The 18,053-nt window shown below is 36.6% G+C and overlaps 1 protein-coding gene across 2 annotated transcripts in view; it reads right to left on the bottom strand.

The window, feature by feature from the left end:
- Positions 1-18,053, bottom strand: part of LOC144980119 (uncharacterized) — a 58,844-nt gene that overhangs the window by 18,796 nt on the left and 21,995 nt on the right. For both annotated transcript variants that reach the window (XM_078927664.1, XM_078927663.1), the window contains exons 2-12: positions 11,661-11,847; positions 9,794-9,924; positions 8,997-9,097; positions 8,077-8,171; positions 6,925-7,121; positions 5,729-5,807; positions 5,415-5,520; positions 4,820-4,903; positions 3,921-4,070; positions 2,525-2,641; positions 1,278-1,357 (exon numbers count right to left, since the gene is read on the bottom strand). In XM_078927664.1, the coding sequence (XP_078783790.1) occupies positions 1,278-1,357; positions 2,525-2,641; positions 3,921-4,070; positions 4,820-4,903; positions 5,415-5,520; positions 5,729-5,807; positions 6,925-7,121; positions 8,077-8,171; positions 8,997-9,097; positions 9,794-9,924; positions 11,661-11,847 (1,327 nt within the window). The remainder of the gene's footprint in view (positions 1-1,277; positions 1,358-2,524; positions 2,642-3,920; positions 4,071-4,819; positions 4,904-5,414; positions 5,521-5,728; positions 5,808-6,924; positions 7,122-8,076; positions 8,172-8,996; positions 9,098-9,793; positions 9,925-11,660; positions 11,848-18,053) is intronic.

Raw genomic sequence — 18,053 nt, forward strand, 5'->3', positions numbered from 1 at the left:
ATAGCAAGAACTCGGAAATAGCGAGTAATCAGGAGTGGACCCGTCGAACTCGCTATTTCCGAGTTCTATATTAATGTCAGAGAGAGGCAGAGATGGAGAGTGAAAGAAAAATAGATAGATGGATAGATAGATAGATAGATAGATAGATATATATAGAGAAAGAGAGAGAGTGAGAGAGAGAGAGAGAGAGAGAGAGAGAGAGAGAGAGAGAGAGAGAGAGAGAGAGAGAGAGAGGAGAGAGATAGAGAGAAAATTTTATACTTAAGCTTGCCAACTGTGTTAACTTTCTGATAAGTGAAATGGCAGGTTTTGTGGAGAGGTTTTAATATAATATGAGAGGAAACTATGAAAACACATTTCAGAATAATACCGTATAGTAAAAAAACAAACAAAACAAAACCAAAAAAAAACAACAAAAGAAAACCAAAAACAAAATATATAAACAGCTATAAGGGGGTAGAAGAAACGGTAAGTGCCATCCTGCCCACCACACTGCTTATGTACAGAAATAAAGAACAGGGGCTATGTACAGAACCAAAAAACAAAACCAACAAAAAAGCAAAACCAAACAAATAAAAAATTAACAAATAAACAAAACACATTACTTTTTTAGAAAACTTTCTAGTTCAAATATTGATCAATTACGCTGATTTAAGTGATGATGGTTAACATAATTATGAATATTATCTTGTCAAAAAGTCTCAACGCCAGCTCTTCTAATAAGTTCTCGTGTTTTAGACTTTTTGACGAGTTGGGAGACGTATTGACTGGTATTTGGAATAAAAGTTTTCTGGCCAAAATGTAAAAAAATGAATATTCTTCCAAAATGCAAAAAAAAAAAATATATATATATTTTGCCAAATTATAAAAAAATTATTTTGCTGAAATGTAAAAAGTTTATTTTGCCAAAATGTAAAAAAAAAATATTGTGGTGAAACGTAAAAATATATATTTTGCTGAAATGTAAAAAAGTATATTTTGCCAAAAGAAAAAAAAAAAATATTTTGCCTAAATTTCTTTTAAATATATTTTGCCAGGGTTCTCAGAATATTTTTGATTAGTACAGAAGTCCTTAATGAAGATCAGACAATTCAGGGAGACTGAACAGTGGGATGAAACTTTAGAAAACGGTAGGGGCTGCCTGAAGCCTGTTATTGTGAAAATACTAATGAAAGAGTGAGAATGGAGAGGCTTCGTATAGGAATGATACATTCAATGGACGTTTCGGGTGCAAACCCTTCGTCATCACTGTGTAATCTTCTGGAGTGATCACGAACCTGTATCTCATAGGCTGTGTTTGCGGTGAGGCCTGAGATGATTGACGAGAGTTCTTGAGTATGCTCCACCATAGTTTTACCTGAAAAGTCATACAATGCAAGTAAAAATTATTTTTTTTAAATTGAGCTTTTTATATAGCGCAATATCCACTAAACGTGCTCAAAGTGCTATACAAGGGGTCCCTGGCCAACAGCAACATTTAACATGTAGGACGGGACATGATGCCTATTAAGCGATATTATAATTTTTTCAGACAAAGACAACGCTGTTAACGGCCAGGTACTCATTTTACGCCTGAGTACGGTGACAGAATGTGAGTAAAGAACCTTTTCCAAGGACTGGAACCCAGGACCTTCCAATCCGAAAGCAAGTAGATGAGTCGAGGGTGTCATATGTAAGATTTCTTTGTTTTTTGTTTGTTTTTAAGGGTTTTACGGCGCTTGCAACGCATTTAGGTCATATAAGAAAATGGAATAGACTAAATATTCTAGATTTACAATCAAAGCACCCAAGAAAAAGTAAGACAAAGGGGAATTGGTTCAAATAGGGAATAGATGTAGATTCCAAGAGCATACATGCCATCAATGTACTTAGTTTGAGATCACCTACAATTTGAGATCACCTACAAGTCTCATCCAGACACCAGCACAGAATCCCACTGAGAGGAACACACTCAAATGTTTACAGAATACATAACTCACAATACGTAACAGAGAGAGGATTTACAAGGAGGAAAAATCATCTCTCAAAACTATAACTATACATTTGACTGTTTCTCTCCCAGTCAGGGCTCCGGCCAGGGCTAGAACAAAACTAAGTAATCCCATTCCAAGACAAAGACAGAAAGCAACTCAGAAAACAGAGGATAGAAGCCACAGCATGACCTGCTGCCGACCATGGGAGGTCAATAAGATTTCTTTACAATTATCTAGGTCTTTAAATAAAACCCTTTTTGTAACTACCAAAGTCGTAGCATATGTTTGATAAAATTAAATCAAATAAGTATTTATAATATTCAACGGACCTTTTCTACAAAATGCCAATGGTGATGATGATGATGCTGATGATGATGATGATGATGGTGATGATGATGATGATGATGATGATGATGATGATGATGATGATGGTGGTGGTGGTGGTGATGATGATGATGATGATGATGATGATGATGATGATGATGATGATGATGATGATGATGATGATGATAATGATGATGATGATGATGATGATGATGATGATGACATACCTTGATAGACATAATACCCTTTCAATACACCATTGGGGTTTTCAGGTGGATCCCATCCAACCTTGAGCTGTGTTATCGTTGCACCAAGAATACGGATATTTGTGGGCGCCTCTGGCACTGTTTGTGGAAGACGATCACAAAATAACAACAAGAGATGAAGTGAGTAGGAAAGTGCCAGAAGACAATAGAGAATAAAAATTTTGCGGCCGTGATGGGGGTTTGAACCTGCGACTTACTGGTACAACAGCTCCACCTGGCTGGTCGGGGAGAGCGTGACTCTACCGTATGAGCTATCCACAATCCCAAATATAAATCAATCTCTATCTCCAAATCAACGACAAATTTCAACCATTTTCACCAATCCGATCAATGATGATGTTCATTGCACTTTGACCTTTACAAAAGTTATTGTAATACTACTAGTAGTATAATCACTCATTCAAGACATAAATTAGAGATAAAGTCATTGACTAGCAGCACTTTGATTAATTAGTGGAATGTCCCAAAACACGAGGAACATTTGTGTGTAATCTTTATGCGCAGCTATGTGGTCTTTTGGTATGACACTCGCTTTCATATCAGAAGTTTCCTGGATTAGAGCCACACTCGATTCATAGTTGAGCCCTTGGAAAAGGCTCCTTACATACTCACATTCTCTCACCATACTCAGATGTAAAATGAGTACCTGGCTGTTAACAGCATTGTCTCTGTCAGAAAAAGTGTATTATTGCCTTACAAGCATCATGTCTCATTCTTCATGTTACGTGTTGCTGTTGGTCAGGGACCTTTTGTAAAGCACTTTGAGCATGTTAAGTGGATATTGCGCTATATAAAAACTCAAGTTTTGGGGGATTTTTTTTTTACGTCAATATATTATTTGAGGACTTCCTATACTAAAGCTTTATCAGAGATTCTTGACAACAACAAAAAATACGAAGTGATTATTGGGAAACATAAGTCAGCACAATAATAAGCTGATAGATTCTATGGACTGTAAAAAGTAATAATAGACAAAATTGAACATAACAGCTTCAAAAGAGTACAAAATACCAAACATGGAACGTTTTGGGCTTAATACCCTTCTTCAGCTAACAACAAGAACAGTGAAAACATAAATACATTACATAGTATATTGGGGAAACATGGTACAAATAATTCTAAGATGTTCTGGATTTTCGATCAACGTAAAAATTTTGAAGAATAGAAGAACTGCTTTGTTATGTCCAGTTTTCTGGTGCAGTCATTACTAAGATCCACAAAAGACGCCTATTTATGATAACATTCAAATCATAAGTCTCCTTTAAAAAAAAAAAATTCTAGAATCCTCTTTCCTCTCTATTACTCTACAAATCCATAATCAACGTGATGAGGACATGTTTGTAAATACAAAACTTACAATCTTCTTCTGTTGTGACGGAAATGACGTCAGAAAATGGACTCTCATCCCCCTCTGTGACTGCCCTGACCTTGAACTGGTAGCTGGTGTAAGGGGTGAGGTGGGGAATTTCAGCTTGACAGTTTGGGCCATTATACAAACACTTGTGACCTGGGGATGATCAAAATGACTCTAACAATTAAATACCCATTGTTTAGTGGTATAAACTCCTTGTAAAACATATAGTAAACTTGCCTATTATGTTGAGCACGTGGTGTGGAAAAAAGCCAATGTTTATCTGCACTCAGTGGTAAAATAATCAGTCAGGCCTGCCTTTTACTACTACAAAAATGTTTTGGCCCAGAGCTAGTTAAGACTACTTGATTGACACTTAGTGAAGAAAAAAATTGAGCACTTTAAAACATTTTATTTAATCCTTGTAAGGCCTCATTGGGAATTAATTAAGTTAGTTATTACAACTACTATTTCTCCCACTCAGAACTATGAATTAGAAAAAAAAATTCAAAGTCTTGTATTAATCAGCAGCCTAAACGTTTTGGAATAATCATTAGCCAGTTGGTAACAGGGAAACGAAGTAGAGGCAGACTATATAACACCCGACGAGAGATCGGAACGGGGACACACAAATGACTGACTACACATAAAAGCAGTTGGAGAACCTTGCTGAGGTCCTGGATGGATGGAGGAGGCTTGTCTGTGGTCTATGTCTCAGTAGTAGAGGTTCAAGGCTTCATTCAGGAGGAAGGAAGTAGTTACAGTTGATAGCAAGTTATTAGTTGCTGTTTGTTTCATGATAAAGTACATGGAAATAAACCCCATATCTTCATAACTCAAATGCCTGTAAAAAACAACATTATTTTTCTATTTTTTTTTTTTTATAAAAGAAGAGTTCCACTGACCTTCATATAAATGATATTTGATGTCAAATCCACTCTTGGTGGTCACTTGATTCCAGGATGCATGGCAAAGATTGGGGCCCAGAACTGGCAGAGGTCAAAGGTTAAAGCATATTACAGTAAAATACACATTTATAAAGTACTATTCATTGATCACATTATTGTCGTCATCGTTATCTTCAACATCATCACTGTCATTTTTATATTACTCATCATCATTGTTGTTAACATTGCCACCATCGGTGTCCAATATATGCATTGTGTAAGTGAGCAGGCGTGCCATCCAACCAGTATCTCTCTCTCTCTCTCTCTCTCTCTCTCTCTCTCTATCTCTCTCTCTCTCTCTCTTTCTTTCTCTCTCTTTCTCTCTCTCTCTCTCTCTCTCTCTCTCTTCTCTCTCTCTTCTCTCTCTCTCTCTCTCTCTCTCTCTCTCTTCTCTCTCTCTCTCTCCTCTCTCTCTCTCTCTCTCTCTCTCTCTCTCTCTCTCTCTCTCTCTCTCTCTCTCTCTCTCTCTCTCTCTCTCTCTCTTTCTTTCTTTCTCTCTCTCTCCCCCCCCATCTCCCTCATTAAGTCCTCCTCACCATTCCTCACCCCTTACCTGTAATCGTCAAGTTTTCAGGTGAGTCTAAACGTTTCAAAATTTCCAATGTAATCACAACCTCTTCTTTCAAATCTGGATTCACTTCAGTCATCTGTTCTACTTTCTGGAGAAGGAATAAAGACAAAACTTAATTTAAAGGGAAATGGCATGGAAATAAGTTCATACAACATGCTACATAAAGTAAACTAGAATAACAAGATATTAAAAAAAGAAAGCGCATGTTGATGATGATGATAATGATGATGATGTTCATGACAAGAAAATGATGATGATGATGATGATTATGATGATGATGATGATGATGTTCATACTTTTAAGGCACTAGACACTTGTGGGAATTCTCTAAGTCTCAAACAGCCTCTGGGTTGACTAGCCAAGGTCCTCAGAGTCCTGGGAATAAGAAAATATCAAAATTATTTGTGACTCATTGTCTAAAAACGATAGTATGTCGGGATGAACTAGGTGGTGGAAATTAAAAGTATAGCCACAAATACAAAACTTTAGTGTGGCTATGTGGTCTAGTGGTATGACATTCGCTTTCCGATGAGAAGGTCCTTGGTTCGAGCCTCGCTCGGCGCACAGTTGAGTCCTTGGAAAAAAGCTCTTTACTCACATTCTCTCAGGTGTAAAATGAGTAGCCTACCTGGCCCTTAACAGCGTTGTCTCTGTCCGAAAAAAATGTAATATCGCCTAACAGGCGGCTTGTCCTGTCCTACATGTTAAGTGTTGCTGTTGGCCAGGGACCCCATGCAAAGCGCTTTGAGCACGTTTAGTGGACTCGTGCTATATAAAAGCTCAATTTTTAAAAAAAGAAACTCAAGGATAATGTCTATTCCTTATGGTGGCGTATTTATACAAGTTCTTACAATGTCAAAAAAAAAAAAACAACTCAAACTTCGTATTTCTTATAATTTTTATTGTCAATTTACTTTTCAAGTCCCAATCTATCCCAACACAATACTACTTTGTGACAGTGAATTGCATTTCACAATTATTATTATTATTATTATTATTATTATTATTATTATTATTATTATTATATTATTATTATTATCATCATTATTATTAATATTATTGTTATTATTATTATTAATATTATTATTATTATTATTAGTAGTAGTAGTAGTAGTAGTAGTAGTAGTAGTAGTAGTAGTAGTAGTAGTATAGTAGTAGTAGTAGTAGTATATACATTATTATTATTATTATTATTATTATTATTATTATTATTATTATTATTATTATTATTATTATTAGTAGTAGTAGTAGTAGTAGTAGTAGTAGTAGTAGTAGTAGTAGTAGTAGTAGTAGTAGTAGTAGTAGTGGTAGTAGTAGTAGTAGTAATAGTAGTAGGAGTAGTAGTAGTAGTAGTAGTATATACATATTATTATTATTACTATTATTATTATTATTATTATTATTATTATTATTATTATTATTATTATTATTATTATTATTATTATTATTAATTATATAAAGTAAGATAATAAAAAAAAACAAGCCGACTCACATAGCAGCAAACCAACCCGTTTCACAATCCTCTGCCATGAGAAGGGTGGATAGAGTCTTGAGAACGTCGTCTGAGTGAGAGTTGTTGAGCAGACGTCCATGACCTTCCAAATTGGTTGCTAGGCAACTGAGGGCGAAGCACGCATTCTTACTGGCTCCTGTATCCTCGCAACTCAGCATTTTGACCAATGAGGTAATCTGAAATTATGTATAATAAATGTAATGGCTTGGTACCTTTATGAAAAATGCAGTCTAGGTATACTATTCAATCAAAGAGAAAAGAATTACCTAAAATGGTAATTTTGCAAAGTTTGTTTTTTTCTTTTTCTTTCTTTCTTTTTGTTGGTATCTGTAATTAGGGCTCAGAGGTGAAGAATTAGCTTCACAATTAAACTGGCCAGCACTGATCCCAGATGAAGTTGAGATTTTCGTCAATTTTTGCGCAATATCCACTAAATGTGCTCAAAGCGCTTTACAAGGGGTCCCTAACCAACAGCAACATTTAACATTTAGGACTGGGCATGATGCCTATTAGATGATAATACAATTTTTTTGGACAGAGACAATGCTGTCAACGGCCAGGTACTCATTTTACACCTGAGTACGGTGCAGAGGCGTGGCTATATTTGTTCATTTGGTGCCTGGCACCACCGCATCCATCTTTTAAAAATGGATTACAGCATTAAAAAAAAAATAAATAACTGAGAAATGCTATATACCGCCTCTTATTTATTTGAGTAAGTCTTTTCTTTAATTTTTTTTCTTTCTTTTGTATTTAGAAATATAGAATGTTTTAAGTTATTTTCTTCTGATTCTAGAACCATCTTACATTGTAAACATGCCACACCACTGGTACGGTGAGACAAGGTGAGTAAAGAGCCTTCTCCAAGGACTCAACTATGCGCCGAGCGAGGCTCGAACCCAGGACCTTCTGATTCGAAATCGAGTGTCATACCTCTAGACCATATAGCCGCACTTGGTATTATAAAATGCTATTCTAGGGAATACGTCACCAGTGATAAATGATTAATGAATGGTAATTGACTGTGGGCAATCACTCTTCAAAGAGCTGCTATTTTCTTTTGTTCTTGTCTTTTCTTATACCTTTCCCTGCAACTGTTTTCAACAGCATTTTCAAATCTATAAAACATACCATTTTCTCTGAATCAGGCAATCCCAGCAACCTGTGTCTTCCAGAGTCCATGTCACACAGACGTCCTATGGCAAATGCTGCATTCATACCTCGACCTGGGGGTTGGGGGGTTGAAATAGAAAAATAGACAAGATAGGATGATGAGGTTAATATACAATGGATGTTGTTGTTCCCAAGTTCAAGTTCAAGTGTTTATTTTAGGCCAAAAACTAGAGGTGCCTAAATCAGTCAATAAAATATACACACACACACACATACACACACATTTTCACCTATATTATTATGACAATCTAATATATATATATATATATATATATATATATATATATATATATATATATATATATATATATATATATATATATATATATTTCGTGTTTACATGAAAAAGGCCAAAGGCAGAAACATCGTTTGTTTTGTGTGTTGTTCCCTTATTTATGAGTCACATTTACTCCCTTTATCTTTCTCTCCATTTTATTTTAGGCAATTGGCCAATACCCATAACATCTCTGAACAAATCATTCTAACAAGTGCTCATGCATATCCGAACCGAATTGAATGTCATTAGATACTAGAATCTTTACTGCACAGAGTCCTCAATTAACTCACTCAGCCCTAACACCGACTATAAGCATAGTTTACCCAGGTTACTTTTACGCCATGCCTATATTTATTACATTTTTCTGAGACAAATTATAAGCGTTGTATCAAAGTTAATGTTTTTAGTTTTGCATGTTAATGATAGTTGAATAAAACTATCTGTGTAAATGCTCATTTTTTATACATTTTTTTTTCCATTTTCGAAAAGTAGCAAAAATATCCAGGATTGAGTGAGTTAATTAAAGATACATTCGACATTACCACTTTTACAATCCAACCAAGAACATTGGACCTTGGATTGTATTAATGATGTTACTCACCAGCTTCGTCGACTCCTAAGGCAAGAATTAGACGAGTCAAAATACTATGGGAGTGGCTGTGCTTGAGGATGCTGTTGCAGCCCTCTTCTGATATACACAGTCTGGAATGGAACAAATGGTGACGGTGGTGGTGTTGATGATGGTGGTAGAAGTACGTAGTAGTGGTGGTGGAATCATGTGATCGTGTGGATTGATGATGATGATGATATGAATGATGATGATAGATGATGGTGATGAGTCTGATGATGATGGTGATGATGATGTGATGATGATGATGATATGAAATATGATGATAATGAATGATGATGATGATGATGATGATGATGATGATGATGATGATGATGATGATGATGTGTGATGATGATGGTGATGATGATGATGATGATGATGATGATGATATGATGATGATGATGATGATGATGATGATGATCGATGATGATGATGATGATGAATGATGATGATAATAGATGATGATGATGATGATGATGATGATGATGATGATGATGATGATGATGATGATGATGATGATGATGATGATGATGATGATGATGATGATAATGATGATGGTGGTGATGATGATGATGATGATGATGATGATGATGATGATGATGATGATGATGATGATGATGATGATGATGATGATGAAGAAGAAGAAGATGATGATAATTAATGGTGATGGTAAGAGAACGCGATAACAATTGTTGTGGTTGTGGTGGCAATAGGAGAAGTATCCATGGTGGCCAAGATAAAGATGGTAATGATGATGGAGAGTACATACATACTGTTATCATTCTCACCTTGCTAGCACCAGGGCGGCATTGCTGGCCGTCCATAGATTTTCTGTGTTTAGTAACAGGGTCACGTGATCCACCATGGCTTCTACTGAAGGTTCCGACAACATCCACTCCCGGCCTTCTGGACTCTCTGCCTATAATATATTGATAAAGACAAAAGTATACTTAATTGCAGGTGTAGACAAACGTATACTTATTTGCAAGTCTGATAGATGACCCACTTACTAAGATCTAAAAATTACATTTCTATCCAGACATATGAGACTTGGGTCGCCTTTATATGTTTGTTGGGATTTATACAAATCAAAATAAATTGATAATAAACTAAAATAGGGCAAAGAAGTCGTGGCGTCACACTTTCTAGTCTTCTGGTTCCAAAATTCCTTGGAAGTGTACATTATGTAACCAGTCCTTAGGTGGACTATTAATTAATAGGTTACATATTGAATCATATGATTTTAGTAGCAGGATGTGTAGCTAGGCATATTTCGGATACGGGACGTAAGAGAAAGAGGATGGATGGTCTTTATTGATAATCAGCATATATTTAGACTAGAATATAAGATGCCATCACTCTGAAACCAGGCGATCATTTACACAAGGTATGTATCCAGTCCTTCGAAAGAATGGTTTTATACTTCCAATGAGATTGGAACCAGTTTTTTTGTTTTGTTTTTTGGACATTGCACTTTTGTTCCCTATTCCTGCTGATAAGTAAAACTAACAAATAGAGGTGCCTAAATGAGTCAATAAAATGGAGATAAAGATAAAGGGAGTAAATCTGACTCATGAATGAACAACACAAAACAGACGACGTTTCGGCCTTTGGCCTTTTTCAAGTAAACACACACACGCACACACACACATTTACAAATTTTCGCCTATATTATTATGACAATCTAATATAAATATATATATATATATATATATATATATATATATATATATATATATATATATATATATATATATATATATATATATATATATATTATATATATATATATATATATATAATATAAATATATATAATGTATTTTGTGTTTACTTGAAAAAGGCCAAAGGCCGAAACGTCGTTTGTTTTGTGTTGTTCATTCATGAGTCAGATTTACTTTATCTTTATCTCCTGCTGATAATTACATGGGGAATGATTGGTCAGAACATACGTGAACAAATTTGCAGGCCTGTTGACCTAAAGCATCTATGGGCTTGATTTAATTTGTTGTAATGGACGATATTTTGTGTTGGTTTGTAGCCCACACAAGTTGGGTTATCAGACCTGCAAATACAACAATAAAAGGGGATAGAAGATCTCTCCTCCCCAATTGTACTTCACTCTGTTCCTCCATTTAACCGAATGGCATTTACAGTTATCATTTTATGTGTCTTGTTTGTTTCCTGGCGAATTGCAGTTAGCCGAAAAGTTGATTTTTAATATACATATTTTTTTTCTGGTGTGTTGTCTTCACATATGTTACAGTGAATGACATAATCAGTAGGATGGTGAAAAGGTTTGAACTGAGATATTGCCAAGTTTAGTTAGAATGTCAATTTTTAAAATCAAAAATGAGTTCTTGTCATAAATCAGCCCTTTTTGTACATCTTCAGGAAATATCAAAGCTTAATTTCACTTCTAAATATTTTTTACAGCCTGTCAAATTGAAAAAGTATGGAATTTGAGAAAAGTTGCTGGATGCCTTTCTCATACATATGACCATAACTTCATGAAAAATCACCAGATTTGCTTCAAATAAAGATTAAACTGCTCTGGCGAGCATATTCTTTCAGAAAATGAAAAAAAAATGCAAATCCTACATTTTCACCTTTCGACTGATTATGTCATGCATTGACACATCACCAACCATCTTACCAAAGTTCCCATGGTTCCTGCAGCATTCATGACGGACTCGGGGTCATCAAAAGTCAGCATTTTGGTCAGATCACTAAGGATCTTCCTGCTCTCTGAGGTACGACCTTTGGCAAGGGAGAGAATTCTGTAACACCCTAGCTCGGATTCGGCCAGCGTCCCAATGATGTAAGCTGCGTTCCCTGCAACTCTGGAGAAAAGACAAACAAACAGAACATAAAGATGTCATTCGATGTATTATATTATGAGGTAAATGATTCTGTAGGTCCTTCAGAACCGTATGGCTCAGCGTTAAACAGTCGATTGTTTGCTACCTCGTGAAAAGATATATAACAATGTGAAAGTGAATGTAAGCTTCCATTTAATATACGAAAACAGATAAAATGGACGTTTCGGGTTTCCCCTTTATCAACAAAACAGGATGACTGAAACACGACAGACGAATGAGATAATGTGGTTGTAGCATACTAGCCTATTACAAAGTACTTTTCGCCATATCGAACAGACCCAGCTACCCCATCACTGCTGAGTGTATGAGGGTAGGGAGTGGGGGTCAGAAAAATGTCGACAGCACCCTTGATGAAGGAACTACAGGGGGGATAGAATACACAGTAAAAATGAACTCCTTGCCCATCATGGGAGGTCAAAAGACCCCGCCGAGTCGGAATCAATCTTGATTTCAGTCTAGTCGGAATCAATCTTGATTTCAGTCGCGTGAAATGGGCAGTAAAGACAAAAAGCAGAGAAAAGATGGATAGTAGTGCAACCGTCAACAGTGACCCCAGAGAAGCCGAGAAGAAGAAGAAGAAGAAGAAGAAGAAGAAGAAGAAGAAGAAGAAGAAGAAGAAGAAGAAGAAGAAGAAGAAGAAGAAGAAGAAGAAGAAGAAGAAGAAGAAGAAGAAGAGAAGAAGAAGAAGAAGAAGAAGAAGAAGAAAAGAAGAAGAAGAAGAAGAAGAAAGAAGAAGAAGAAGAAGAAGAAGAGAAGAAGAACAACAACAACAACAACAACAACAACAACAACAACAACAACAACAACAACAACAACAACAACAACAACAACAACAACAAGAGTACATTGTTGCATTGTAAGAAACTAGGGAGCACCCCCGTAGTCAGAAGGTCTGAGGTTCTTTCCCCAGTTAGATAGACTATTTTTTGGGGGGAAGGATTTTTCTTGTATGTTTCTTTCTTGCTATATATCTGGCACCTTTCATACACACTTGCTTAGATTGTTGCATTGTAGGACGCCATGTCTATTCGGACCATAATTTGTGTAAAAAGACAAAAAAATAAAAGGTAAGAATCTGAAAGGCTTATAATTTCAACTTTCTTCAAAATAGCTATGAGCAAGGTCCATTTGTGTCAAGAGCTCTGGAAAAAAAGAGCTTTAATATAGCGCAACACCCACTAAAAGTGCTCAAAGCGCTTTACAAGGGGTCTCTGACCAACAGCAAAACTTAACATATATCGGACGAGACATGATGCCTATTGTTGGGCGATAATACATGTTTTCCCCCGATATAGACAATGCTGATAACGGCCAGGTACTCGGTTTACATTTGAGTACGGTGAGAGGATGTGAATAAAGAGCCCCTTTTTCCGAGGACTGCATTGTGCGCCGCTTTGAGCGGGTTTCGACTCGAACCCAGGATCTTCTGATTAGATCCGAATGTGAGTGTCATACCACTAGACCACATAGCCAATTATTGAGCTTCCCGCCCGACTCCCTTGTACAACTTGTCTCCATTGTGTATTTTAAAAAAAATTCCCTTTATTCATCCCCAGGGGGAAATTTGTCTTTAGGGTCTATTCCAAGGGAAGACTGGAATAACCCAGGCGTCATCCGCAGAGCATCGCCGCAAATTAAGCTAGGACTAGATGACGTGCTCAAGGCCACACAGCGCAGCGACGGGTGATTGAACTCGGTACCTTTCGGGTACGAAGCAAAGACCGTACCACTTAGCCACGCTGCTTTGAAGGTGTTGATCAATATTAACAAACGACACCACATTATAATTACCACTTAAAGGCCGTTACGCGATCGGGTAGCTTAATCCAATTAGCCGCTCTGTATTGCTAATTTCTTAGGCGCTGTTATTGTGGAATATAATAATAATAATAATTAATTGTGTTATTTTGAAGAGTATAAATAGGCCCTACTTTGTACACAGAAACCAAGTTAACATGACCGAAACAGCTGCTTTTTTATTAACCCTCTCCTTACCAACTATAGGAAAATCGTCACATTCGTTACGATACAACCAACATTTTTCTTATTCAAATTTATTTTGTACATCATAACATTTTAAGAAAATGAACAGTGTGTTGTAGAGCATGTTTTGCTAAAGAAATTATTTATCGCAAGAACTTACTGCTATTGTGTTTGGGATAAAAAATCTATTTTTGTGTTAGTTTGGTGTGAAGTTTTGGAGAAAATCCTAAAAATCGCTGGTAAGGAGAGAGTTAACCCTTTCAGGTATAGAGATTGTTGGTTTTCCTCTAACTCTAATCATATTACCGGCGATGCAGACCTCCCCCGTTGGACACTTACAAATTCGTACTTTTAAGGAGATGAAAAATAGGAAGTCGCAATGGGTAACTTCCAAAATCCTTAAAATTATACACTTTGATATCAAGTTTCATTTTCAATAAGTTTTAATGACGTAGAGATTATGCCCATGAACTTCTGAAATTGAAGCCGAAAGTTCGTAATTTTACGAATTATTCGCAGAAGTCGGCAGGTCTGTGGATGTTCATTGGGAACGTTTGTGGACGCTCGAGGGAGATTCCTGGGAATGTTTGTGGACGCTCGAGGGAGATTCCTGGAAATGCTTGTGGACCTTCGAGGGAGATTCCTAGGAACGTTTGTGGACCTTCGAGGGAGATTCCTGGGAATGTTTGTGGACCTTCGAGGGAGATTCCTGGGAACGTTTGTGGACCTTCGAGGGAGATTCCTGGGAACGTTTGTGGACGCTCGAGGGAGATACCTGGGAATGTAGATGGCCGGTACTTCATTCAGACTTTGTTTTTTAAAGTCTAAAAGCAATCGAAATATTGATTTCGAATTTTTCTCTCTGATATCTTGTACAATTTGATTGATTCTAAACATTCTAAAATCACTCCCTTTCGCAACGGCACCATACGTTCCCGTCGCCCTAAGGCATTCCATGAAGTAAATGTAGATAATCCATCAAACAGGATGTCTGATGTCAACATGAATCACCCACGTTGTCCAAGTGAGCAAATTTGGGGGTTAATAATATTGCCCAAGGAGAAAAAAGTATAAATGGGAATTGGTTCATAAATTGGGGACAGATGTAGATTTCAAGAGCAGATTCCATCAATGTACTTAGTTTGAGATCATCAATTTTAATCATTATGCTTACAACATTGTGGACATTTCAAAAATAGGTTTGCAAGTTACTCATATTATATCAATCTGTAAAAAAAATAGTTTTATACTTTTTACATTTGCTAGTAATTCTGTGCTCGCACGCAAAAAAAATTGAACAAGGGATGTACGGTACAATTTTTACCCTAACACTCGCTTTCGGAACGGAAGGTCCTGGGTTCGAGCCTCGCTCGGCGCATAGTTGAGTCCTTGGAAAAGACACTTTACTCACATTCTCTCACCGTACTCAGGTGTAAAATGAGTACCTTACCGTTAACAGCGTTGTCTTTGTCCGAAAATTGTAATATCGCCTAACAGGCGGCATGTCCCGTCCTACATGTGAAATGTTGCTGTTGACCAGGGGCCCCTTGTAAAGCGCTTTGAGCACATTTAGTGGATATTGCGTTATATAAAAGCTCAATTAAAATTAAACACTATTCTTCTTAAAGTATAGACTGCTTGCTAAATCATATAATATTATTATTATCATGACTAATCGACTCGACTCGAACCCATTTAAACTCAAGTTTGGGTCATTTAGAAGCTGTATTTAAAGTCGATAAATTGAAGCTTTAGTGAAGCCTAGGTTTGGGTGAAGTCTATGACAATGCGTTATATTTGAGGAGATTCTGTAAGCGTGAAAAACTACAAAAAGTCATATTTATTCATGTTTCTGACGGTTTCAGTTTAAATTCATTTTTAATCCCGAGATATTACCGATTTCAGACGGCGGCCACATATTATTGCTATTAAATCCAAATGACGTCATGAATATTCTAAACTTGATTCGTAATAACTGCGTCACAACGAGAGGAAATTACGTCATAAGCAAGCGGCAATAGCTAACGATTTATGGCTCGCATTACCGTAGGATTGTGTATCGGGCAAATATATAGCTCCATTTCAGGATATTGACACGGAACCAACCATCTGTTTGGCTCCTTTATCTGGAAATGCCAGGCCAACCGTGGGAAGTAAACATACACTATAATACGAGAAACGCCCGCCCTTTGATTCTTATTTTGCAGAGGTAAAAATTGCCAGATTGTTTAATTGATGCCTTTGCATAATATATTCGTTGACAGGGAGTTTACTACAGTACTACATTGTGCGGCTATGAGGTCTTGCGGCATGACACTCGCTTTCGGATCGGAAGGTTTGAGCCTCGCACGGCGCATAGTTGAGTCATTGGAAAAGACTCTTTACTCATATTCTCTCAACATACTCAGATGTAAAATGAGTACCTGGCCGTCAACAGCGTTGTCACTGTCCGAAAAATTGTAATTTAAAAAAATATTAATAAATGAGCTTTATATAGCGCAATATCATCTAAATGTCTCAAAGCGCTTTACAAGGGGTCCCTGATCAACAGCAACATTTAACATGTAGGACGGGACATGACGCCTGTTAGGCGATATTACAATTTTTCGGACAAAGACAACGCTTTTAACGACCAGGTACTCATTTTACACCTGAATACAGTGAGAGAATGTGAGTAAAGAGTCTTTTCCAAGGACTCAACCATGCGCCCAGCGCGAGGCTCAAACCCAGGACCTTCCGATCCGAAAGCAAGTGTCATACCACAAGACCACATAGCCGCACATATCGCCTAACAGGCGTCATGTCTCGTTTTACATGTTACGTGTTGCTGTTGGTCAGGGACCCTTTGTAAAGCGCTTCGAGCACATGTAGTGGATATTGCGCTATATTACTCTATTTTTTAAATATGTTAAATAGTTGGATGGTGGAAGGTTTGTGTGTGTGTGTGAGAGAGAGAGAGAGAGAGAGAGAGTTAGAGAGCGAGAGAGACTGGGAGTGAGATAGATAGATAGATAGATAGATAGATAGATAGATAAGATAGATAGAAGTTAGGTTGGAGAGAGAGAGAGAGAGAGAGAGAGAGAGAGAGAGAGAGAGAGAGAGAGAGAGAGAGAGAGAGAGAGAGAGAGAGAGGGAGAGAGAGAGAGAGAAATTTGAATGGATTGAAGTTATTGTTATGCGCCTAGAGCTTTATTGTATAGAGGAGTGGGCGCAATATAAATAAATGTAATTATTAAGTTGTTTTTTTTTTTTTTTGTTTTTTTTTTTTACAGTAACATGTATGACCCATGGAATAATACAGTGTCAGCATGGCGATGTTATCACGAATGATCCATCCTATCTGCGCGAATACATAATGTGTACTATAGTTTATAATATATAAATGTATTGTATTTTTTTATAAGTATTAAAATGGCGACAATCAATCATAAAAACCTGGCATAATAAACAGAAACGTTGGCGACTGGTGTATAGCATAAAAGCTCGCTATTGACACAGTTATAAGTAATAGTAAATAATATCTTCGATCACACAGGCATATGAGACAAAGTGCGTTTATTTTTATTTTCGTCGCAAAGTTATGAAAATATCACGCAAATACGATATGGGTGAGAGGGTTTTATGATTGGTGAGGTCTTGATCGTTGGTGGTGATGATGATGATGATGATGATGATGATGATGATGATGATGATGATGATAATGGTGGGGGTGGTGGTGCTAGTGGTGAGAATAATGACGATTATAATAATAATAATAATAATAATAATAATAATAATAATAATAATAATAATAATAATAATAATAATAATGATGATGACGATGATGATGATGATGATGATGATGATGATGATGATGATGATGATGATGATGATGCTGATGATGATGATGATGATGATGATGATGATGATGATGATGATGATGATGACAACGACGATGACGATGATGATGGTTGTGGTGGTGAGGAATGACGATGATAATGATGATTATAATGACGAGTGTTGATTATCATACAACCACTTTATGTAATACCAGTCGCTTAGGCAATTCATTTTACCTTAAATATTGTCAATTCGTCATTTGTTAATTAAATAGAGTGGTTTTCTAAAAGCCGTTGAGTGGTGTGATCATCCAACTATCAATCAATTATTGAATGGAATGGCCCATAACCCCCCCCACACACACA

Source organism: Berghia stephanieae, chromosome 9, assembly GCF_034508935.2.
Source record: "Berghia stephanieae isolate SIO BIC M18660-M18661 chromosome 9, UCSD_Bste_1.3, whole genome shotgun sequence".
Lineage (NCBI taxonomy): Eukaryota > Metazoa > Mollusca > Gastropoda > Nudibranchia > Aeolidiidae > Berghia > Berghia stephanieae.